At 44.6% G+C, this 10,122-nt stretch overlaps 1 protein-coding gene across 1 annotated transcript in view; it reads left to right on the top strand.

Moving 5' to 3' along the window:
- The window catches only part of lrrc52 (leucine rich repeat containing 52), a 14,199-nt gene extending 4,627 nt beyond the window's left edge, over positions 1–9,572 (top strand). The window contains exon 2 of the mRNA XM_071895697.2: positions 9,241–9,572. Within this exon, the coding sequence (XP_071751798.1) occupies positions 9,241–9,572 (332 nt within the window). The remainder of the gene's footprint in view (positions 1–9,240) is intronic.
- Positions 9,573–10,122: the final 550 nt, after the last annotated feature.

Here is a 10,122-nt window from a genome sequence, read left to right as displayed (position 1 = left end):
TTAAATATTCATAAAAAGCGAAAGAGAAAACAGAGGTTGACGGGTTCAGACAAAGAAAGAAAGAAAGAAAGAAAGAAAGAAAGGAAGAAAGAAAGAAAAACAAAGAAAGAAAGAAAAACAAAGAAAGAAAGGGGATCAGGATTCCACCTTTGACGCCAACAAAGTGAATTTGAATTGTGTTTAATGAAAGTGAATTGTAGATTAATTGAGACATGAGTGGAGGGACAGACTGAGACAAAAGACTACAGCACAGAAAGACAAGATAAGACAGAAAGGGGTGAAAAACTGGGGAAACAGAGAGAAAAAAGAGAGAAAAAGAGAGGGAAAAGAAAAGAAAAAAGACAGACGATGGAGGAGTTACCGGTCTTCCGTGCCCCAGATCTGTCAATCAAACGCATTAAAACATTCATTATGACAAGGAGACATCGATTCAATTTAAAACAGGTAGCTGATACATTATTAATCAGCTGGAACAATGTAACGATCCCATCTGGTGCGGACCGGCATATCGAATGCAACTGGCCTACTTGTTTACTGTAGCCAGGGTAGATTTGGTGCGTCTCTGTGCGTTTTGCAGTGCGAGTTAGAAAACCAAGATAGATGATAGTGTTTGTGTGGGTGTGTTTGTGATGTGATCACCTGAGGCAGAGTGGGGAAGTAGCTCAGGTGTGTGAGAGTGTGTGTATGTGTGTGTGTGTGTGTGTGTGCATGACGGTATGTCCGTTCACACAGCTAAGCAATATGCGAGCCAAGAGAATAAAATTGAGGAAGAGAGGAGAGAGTGTGAAGATGACAGAGCAAGACTGAGAGAAACTGAAGGACAATAGAATAAGATAAAGCATTAAGACAAAGGGAGACACAAAGGCAGAATAAATAATAATGTGCCAGAGTGGGAATGAAAAGTGGGAGGTGATAAAGAGAGCAAGAGCGATAAGACAGCGAGATAGAGGGAAGAGGAGAGAGCTGTTGCTATCTGACCTTCACTCTCTCTCCGCTCATCCTTCGCCAGAGGAAGAAGGGATCATACGGAGAAATGATGGAAAGCAGGATGATGGTAATCTGACTAATGCCGTATTTGAGCGGAGAGGAGTGTGAAGGCGTGTGTTATTCAGCCCTAGTGGATGTGATGGAGAAAAGGTCAGCTATTCTTAGCCAACCTCACTATGATGCGTTTAGCTGGCTAACCGGCGAGCTAAAGAGTGGAGCCGCTCTTCCAGTCACTTCAGCTCCACTCCAGAGGTTCATTTAGGACCCAAAAGCCCCACGTCTCAGATTTGAATTTTGATGTTCTTTAATGAAACATCTACTTAAAAGACAGAGTTAAAACCTCACGTCTCACTTCTCAGGTTGCAGCTTCTTCTGACCCTGAGCCTTCAAGAGCACATCAACATCAATGCCCGTCACTCTTATGCATTCATATCACACGCTCATGTGTATGCATAAATAATAATGCAAATTCTCTTTCCGCTAGCCCCCCTTCCAAAGGGAGGTCAGAGGTCAGGGTCAGCTGGTAGGGATCAATGTCTTGCTCAAGGACACTTCAGCAGGGCAGATGGTTGTCGACATGGGGGCTTCAGCCCGGGCTGTCTGGTTGAAGGGCGGTAACCCTGCTCACTACACCACCCTGCTGCACACTAATGCACACAGAAGCATGCTCTTCTGCACACACACACACACACACACACACACACGTATAGACAATCAAACAAACACATCAGCAAACCCATGTGGAGACAAAGATTCACCAGTTCTCAGTAGGCTTTGGTTAATTCTCTGTGATTAGTTCTGTAGTGTTGTGGGGTTGGAGGCAAAGACGTACAAAGGGAAAAAGATACCAGTGTCTCGAGCTTCCACCTCCCCCCCTATGTAAGAGCACAACCATACAGATTACCATATGCATTGGCATAATTAGTCTGGTTATAAATAGTTCTGTTTACAGTTGGACTGGTACTCTGCCCCGCAGGTTAATACCTCACAGCCCCAATCAACTGTATGTATGTGTGTGTTTGTGTGTATTGTGTGTGTATGCGTGCATGCGTGTATGTGAAATGCATGAAATCGAATTAAACCTGCTGTTTACTACACTGTAGACTGTAGGTGTGTGTGTGTGTGTGTGTGTTTGCATTCACGCTGTAGCGCAAAAAGCCTGAGGATGATTGTTATTCCGCTGCTCACCGCTCTTTTGCAGGTGTGTGTGTGAAAACCAGAGTGTGGGAAACAGTGAGTGGGAAAGACAGAGAAGTTCATGAAAGAGTCTGCGATGTTTTTCGGGAGCCTCTCTGCCCCGTTAGCCCCAACTCCAGGGAGGTTAGGCCGGTGACGAGCCCTGCACCCTGTCAGTGTGTCGGTGCTGCGCTTGGAAACCATCCAGCTGATGATTTGACACCGAGGCTCTATGGCACGGCCTCAGTGGCAGCGACTCACAGAGCAACTCACACACACTGCCAAAATGCATATGCATACGCACACACACACACACACACACACACACACACACACACACACACACACACATATGCTCCGGACACAGGCACACATAGGCACACACACACACACACACACACACACACACACATTTTTGCTTGCTGAACTGCTTACTTGCACATTCCCTTCTGAATGAAGTCGGGGAAAAAAAATCAAGGTCCTCAAGGTTTCCTTCTAGGAATGTCTGTGTATGTGGGTGTGTATGTGTGTCTAAATAGTGTATGTATGTGTGTTTGTGTTTGTCTGTGTCTGTTAATGAGTGTGTTCCTCTGGTTGTTTGGCCGGTGTGCCGGGTGCGTTTCCGTCAGTACTATTTATGTCCCTACAGCCTTGGCCTGCACTGTGTTACTGAGCTGCAGGGCTTTGTGGATGGTCATTTAAAGGTGGCATACTTCACGACACGACCTGCATAGTGTCACACTGACACTACTGGCCACCACCTTGCTAATGTTACCATATTACAGTGACATCACTCCGTGCGCGGCCACCTGCTGCAGACAGATAGGCAGCCGCTAAACTCCGCTCCGCTCCCCGTCCTCAGGCCAAGAGGATGAATTTGTTGTCAAAGATTGATATTGTCTGGTTTAGACCAGAGACTATCTCATCATGGGAGGGCACAGTGTTAGCCATTATAAATTCCATCCGGTATCGGTCCTGCATTAGCACTGCAGGATTTTCCAACCAATACCTGTTGGGGGTGGAGCAATATGGCAACTGCAGTGCAGCGAGCATGTAAAAAGTGTAAATTCTACCATGGCTACAAACCTGCTGCAATTAGACTTTCAAGCTACTGTGTGGGAACAGAGAGGACACACGCATCTCTCTCTCTGTCTATCTCTCTCACAAACACACAACACACACACACACACACACACACACTAACCTCAAAATGTCCTGTAGTTTAGTTCCTGGAGTGTTTTTCTCCTCACACATTGGTGTTCTACAGAATGATACTGTGAGTGACATACACACAGAAACATAACGTATGTTTACATGAGTGTTTTAGTTCACTGTAGGCATAATGAATAGGAAAAAAATCAATTTTAGCTCAATTAGAGGAGAATGGCACTGACCCAGGGTGATGTATTCATGGTATTTTAAAGGAGAATAGCAGTGTCATTTAGAGTTAGAGCCCATTTTCTACTGTCTGTGTCATCAATCAGTTTGCAATGCATTCCATATGTAATTAGATTTTTAAAACTTTACGTTGTCACATAGTCGTGACAATAAAGTTTGTAAGGCAAGATTTATCTGAGGGATTATTTCCTGGCGGAGACTTCTATTTCTTCCTGTGGGTGTCAGGTGATTGACAGTAAGCAGAGCGTAACGTAATGCGCACACTGATATGAAAACACTCGACTCGGCTCAGTGTTTATACTGTGATTATCTAGCTCGGGCAATTTTCAAGTCTGTGGAAGTTGTTTTTCATACTGTAAAAAAAAGGAATGGCAGTAAATGGTTTCTTCTGAAGGTGGGAAACAAGCCCTGATATCTCTAACAACACCGACTGTGCAGACAAACCAGGAATAATGGCCCAACTAAATGTCTCCTATCATTCAGTTTTCATGATTTTGTTTTCAACTGTGACTCAGGATAAGAACAATGTTCTTCACGATGTTTGCAAATAAATGTAGTTTAATTAAAAGTTGAATTGAATTAATTAAATTGATTGAATTTGAAGACTCAGTCACAATACTGGACCCTGCGTTGACTGGATTTAGTCTGAAACTAACTGACTAAACTTTAAACTTTAAATTCAAAAAATCAAATTTCAACAATGTCTTCCTTAATCATCTTTGATTGTGTATCTATAAAAATAGATAAATAGAACATTTTGGATTCTTATAATATAGGACCTAAAAACACTAGTATTATCCTCTAATGTGCTTTCAATAAAAGTGCCTATCCAACGCATAAATTATAGAAAACAAGATTCAATGAATGACATAAGGCCAGTAAAAAAGAGGGACACACACTGAAAATGTCAAGGACATTGTGCCAGAGTGACGGCTGAGTGGGTTTCCAGCCTGAGCGATAGAGTGAGTGAGAAAACGCAGAGTGACGAAGAGACAGACGGTAAAAGAGAGAGATCAGCAGGGGGTGAATCGTCCCGGGATACTGTCACAGTCACCTTTTCTCAAGTGATAAACTATTTTCTCTTGTTTCTGGCTATAGGAGACAGTCGAATTTGCACTAATACAGATAAAGGAAAAACATTCAGTGAAATTCTGTGGGTCAAAATGTGGGCTTACTGTCAGCGGGCCCCATCTGTGATGACAAGAATCTAACCTTGGTTTAGTGTTTATTTAGAGGAGGCCAGACAATAGTAACAATTGTTCAGTCTGGATAGTTGAAAGGTGCATGAGAAGGTGAAGGGAGAGGAGAGATGAGGCCCTGTGGCCCTCAGGGACTTGTTTGCTGTTGTGTGTGATTGTACAGTCAGCTCTGTTCCTGGCCGTTCCACCATCCAGCCAAGAAATGCTGTATCGTATGGGTAATGGACAGCAACCCCACTACACACACACACACACACACACACACACACACATACCCAAAAAAAACCACACCTGGCTTGAGGCAAGCTTGGCAGGGTAATGAGACAGAGCAGATCGGCAAGCCAGACCAGACCACCGCAGATGGTGACAGACAGTGAAGCAAGGATGGCCATGTGAACTGATGTGCTTCACAGATAGAAGGAAAGAGAAGGGAGAGAAAGGTGTGGGAGGGTGTGGAAAGACAGAGAGAGAGAGAATATAAAATGACAAATTGGGGAAGCCTCTCCCCTTCTGTTGACCTCCTGTCTCCATGCTGACAGTTATGAACAGGATGAGACTGTGTGTTAAGTGTGTCCCTCGGTTCATCTGTTACCACTGAATCATTGTATAGTAATCTTAGCAACAAGCAGAGGGTTAGCACATCACTAATCACTAATCACTGTAATGACTTGCATAATGTTCCCTGCTAACTCAATATCATAATGCCCCCTGGCCTCGCTTTCTATTTCTGCCTAGACAGGGAAGGCTTGAGTTCACTTTCGCATGCACACACACACACGCACACACACACACACGCATAAACAGACACAGATAGACACATGCACACACTATAATAACTATCTCATCTACGTTCTGTAATTCCCTGGATAGTGGGCGTAATCCTGACCTGTAATAACCTCACAGGACCTGCCTGGCACACACACACACACACATACACACACACACACACACCCTCCAACAGATCACAAATTCCCATAGATAGACAATACAGCCTTCAACAGTCCTTATAGTGGTACTACGGTAAGTAATCTATGACTCTAGGACTGGCAGGAATTGCAACATCAGAAGATCTTCTCTCCTCCTACGCCAGTCTCAGAAAAAGCCTCTACCTCTCCCACCTGCCCCCTTGAGCTACGGTGGCCTGTAATTGACAATTGACACAAACAGTGAAGTTGACTTTTCACAATAGAGACAAGCTAGCTAATTAGAGATCTAATTAGAGATCCAACAGAAATGTCTAGTGAAGATTTAATATATCACGATGCAAAATAATAATAATGTAATAATAATTGCTTTTGTCACTCCAAGCACCATCCTCCATTTGAAAACGCATGGAGAGAGTAATGGGTGTGTGTGTGTGTGTGTGTGTGTGTGTGTGTGTGTGTGTGTGTGTGTGTGTGTGTGTGTGTGTGTGTGTGTGTTCGCTTTTGTTCCAAAACTGAGAACGGGTCAGAAAGTGAGTTTTGAAAGCCAGAAATGTCAGCACCTGGCCAAATAATCCTTGAGTCATCACTGGTATTGATCAACAACCCTATCAACCCCCCCCGATATATATGTCGTGATCATTTTCTGTTATGGGGCAGTGAAAACCTTATTTATTTCCCCTTTAAAAACAACAAGTTGGTGAAATGAGCATTTAGCACCGAGGGCAGACAGAGTTCATCATGAGGCCTAACAGGCATATCACTGTAAATTCTAACATGTTCAGTTTACTTGAAAAAAGTTTGGAAACCGATTGCCTCACTTTTATCCAGTAAATTTAACAGCCAAAATAAACCTAATGAGTGAACAGATTGTTTTAGCGTAAAGTATGAGATAGATCTTCTAGTTTCTTGAATGATTATAAGTCAATTTACTCTTGGACCTTCAATTATCTTAGACTTGTAAGTATTATCAATTTAAATAACTTTGTTATACCAAGTAATTTCCTAAATGCTATTTATCTCAACATGGTTTAATCTGCAAATTCAAGCTATGGTTACCTGGATAAAGTGAGGCAATCCGTTTCCGATGTTGCCACAATTAGCTTTCACTTTCAGTGGGTAAGCAATCACAAAGTAACAACCTTTAACAAGAGTTTATTAACAGTCATTTGTAAATCATCCTCTCGTGTACAAAAATAATTCTCATAAAAAAAGTTTTGACACTTTACTTTGGCCATAAACCCCTTCACAACACAGATAAGACCAAATGAAAATAAATAAGAAGAACTAAAAATAGCCTATGGCTGGAAATGATAAGGAGCAAAGCTTCAGATTTGGTTCATCAGAGAACTGCAAAATAACAACATTTGTATTTTGAAAGTGAACATTCAAATATGTTGCCACAGATTATTCACGTTAGGTAATGCTTAGGAGTAATCCAATCATTGGACTAATCTGTTTTAGGGTTAGGATGGGGTTAGTTCAGGGAGTTAACTATCAAAATAGAACATTTAAGGCGGATTTGGGTTTATTTGTGTTATGTATGTAGAGAAAACGATGCCAAACTGTGGAGTATAGCGCAGCGGTAAAGCTGCTTTAGTTTCGTCAGCCATCGTCTGACAACTTTCTTGTTCTATCTGTTCCCTCGAGCTGCTGCTGCTCTGTGAAGCTCTGGCAAGGAGTCTGGGAAATATATAGATCATATCGGGCCATTCTCGCCCTCCTCCCCCCATCACTCATTTCCTTGTTCAGACCTTTGGCTTTATTGGTAGATGAGTGCAGTTTAATTAACATTGTTAACTGCAACAATCCATAAGCAGAGAGGACTGCAGCTCGCAGCCAGATACAGTTCTCTCTTCCTTCTCTGCTCCTTCCCTCCTCTCAACATCTATCTCTCTTCTGAGGTCAGACTCGCTGTGTCTGTGCCTCTGTATGTGTGTGTGTGTGTGTGTGTGTGTGTGTGTGTGTGTGAATAAGCCTCTGCTTCCTTCTCTGTACTCTTTTCCCCACTGCTCTCTCTGTCTGTGCGCTTGTTTGTCTGTCTCCCTATCTGTCTCTGTTTTCTCGCTGTCATCTCCGTCTCTCTTGTTCACAGCTTGAAAAGTGCCGCCTGTCGGTGCGTCTGTCTCCGTCGGTCTGTCTCTCTCTCTCTTTTCTTTTGACTCTCTCATCTCTCTCATTGTTCACAGCTTGAAAAAATTCCCTTCTTTCCTTTTTAGAGAGGACAAGCGCAATTAAGCAGGCAGGGAGAGAGGGAGCGAAGGAGCATGGGAATTAGGCAACGAGAGATGAAGTGATAGAGAGCAGCACATATCCTGTTTTCCTCTTGTCTCTGATCAGACCATTAGATACATACAGAGCAAGCCCTCCCCCCCCTCTTTCTCTTTATAGCGCACTGCATTCATGCTAATTAATATAGATGGTGCTATATGCTAATGCTGCAAAGTCACGGTGGCAGGGGGAAAAAGCGGGGTAGCGTGGAGAGTAGGGAGGCCGTCCGCATGTATGTTTGTCAAATATCCGTCCTGCTGAAGTGTCCTTGAGCAAAACACTGAGTCCCTACCAGCTGCAGGACTGCTGTTCTGTAACGAACTCTGACCTTTGACCTCTCAAGCAAAAAGACAATTTCCCTACAGGGATCAATGAAGTATCACAGTATTATTACATTTTCTTTTAATAGGGACAGAGTAAAACCGCTGTGTAGATAATTCTGCCCTGTATATTAAACACCATACTGTATTCCAAGTGAGTTTGCATGTCTGTGTCTCTCTCTCTGCCTCCTTTCGCCTCTCTGTCTCCGTGTGGTCGACTGTTTAATTTGTCCCTACTGATTATCATATTCCTCATTAACAACAGCAGATGTTTTGTCAGGGAAAACATTCCTCTCTTTATCTTGTTGGTGCTATTCAGAGAGATTTGTTTGTGTGTAATAATGTGCGTGTGGCGGGGTTAGGGGAGGGTGGGGGGATTTTTGCAATTTTGTCTAGTCTGGTCACCTTCTTTTGTGTGCGTGTGTGTGTGTGTGTGTGTGTGTGGCATAACAATGTTGCTTTGTCCTAGACACCTAAGACCTACATTGCCCAGAGGAAATCTATAGAGTCTCAAGGGATCATTTATCACAAAGGTTATCACTGTATTGTTAGCGCCTGTGTGTGTGTGTGTGTGTGTGTGTGTGTGTGTGTGTGCATGCCTCCTGCCTTTTGTTCACGTATGCCTTTTTCTCTGTCGTAATTACATTCTCTCCCCTCTGTCTCCTCTCCCTCTCTCCCTTCTCTCCTTTCTCTATCTCTATCTCCTGCCCTCCGTCTTCAACCATACACACCGGCTATTCTCTGCCTCTCCTCCTTTATTCTCTATCTTTCCTCATTAATCCACCCTCACCCTCCATCTCCTCCTCCCTCTCCCTTTACTTTTCAACTTGCCCTTTCTCTTCCACCTTTTTCTCTTCCCACTCCACCTCCCCCTCTCTCATCCACCTCTGTTGCCCCTTCCCTTCCTCCTACTCTTCCTCTCCCTCCTCCTCCTCTTCCTACCGTCTCTCCTCTCCCTCCCTCCAGACGAGGGCCAGACGGTGTGTCAGGGTCCCCCGGAGCTGGCGGGCCAGCGGCTGGCGGAGGTCGGCATGCAGCTGCGAGCGGACTGCCACCAGGGCCTGGGCTACTGGGACTACCTCTTCTTCATCGCCATCGGCTTCGTCATCTTCTCGGCCGGCACGGTGTCGGCCTGGGTGATGGGCGTGCTCATGGTGCTGTACGAGCGCTACAGCAAGAGGAAGAGCGAGCAGCTGGACAGCGACGACGAGGACGACAGAGGAGGGATGGGCGGAGGAGGAGGAGGAGGAGGGAACCAGGGGAACGGGGATCTGAGCAAGCCTGGCATGCAAGTCTGACAGACTGACTGATGAGAAGCAACAGGAGGAGGATCGTGGAAGGGATAGCATGACGAGAAGCGGGGAGAAGAGAAACGGCGGGGAGCGAGAGGACAATGAGGAAGAAGGAGAAGAAGAGATGAGAGGACACTGAGACCAAAGGCTCTGTTATGAACCGTGATCTGACTGTCTCTCTTTGTTACAGGTTTAGATATTGATGCAATATGCTCCCCAACACACTGGACAGAAAGCGTGCGTGTGTGTGCGTGTGTGTGTGTGTGTGTGTGTGTGTGTGTGTGCTTTTGTGTGTGTGTGTGTGTGTGTGTGAGAGAGAGAGAGAGAGAGAGAGACAGACAGATAGACAGAGACAGAGAGCAATAAGGAGGAATATGCCTTCACTTCAGGACTACAGAATGACCTCTGAGATTATTGAGAGCAATAACACCCCACAACTACACACACACACACACACACACACACACACACACACACACACACACACACTGCCCATCGCAGCACAGATACTCTATGGAGCTGGGTTCTCTGGGTGGGCGGATGTACCTACATGAAG

The sequence above is a fragment of the Centroberyx gerrardi genome, chromosome 9, assembly GCF_048128805.1.
Source record: "Centroberyx gerrardi isolate f3 chromosome 9, fCenGer3.hap1.cur.20231027, whole genome shotgun sequence".
NCBI lineage: Eukaryota > Metazoa > Chordata > Actinopteri > Beryciformes > Berycidae > Centroberyx > Centroberyx gerrardi.
Note: the sequence above shows the minus strand (reverse complement) of the source record. Positions and strands in the feature narration are given on the sequence as shown.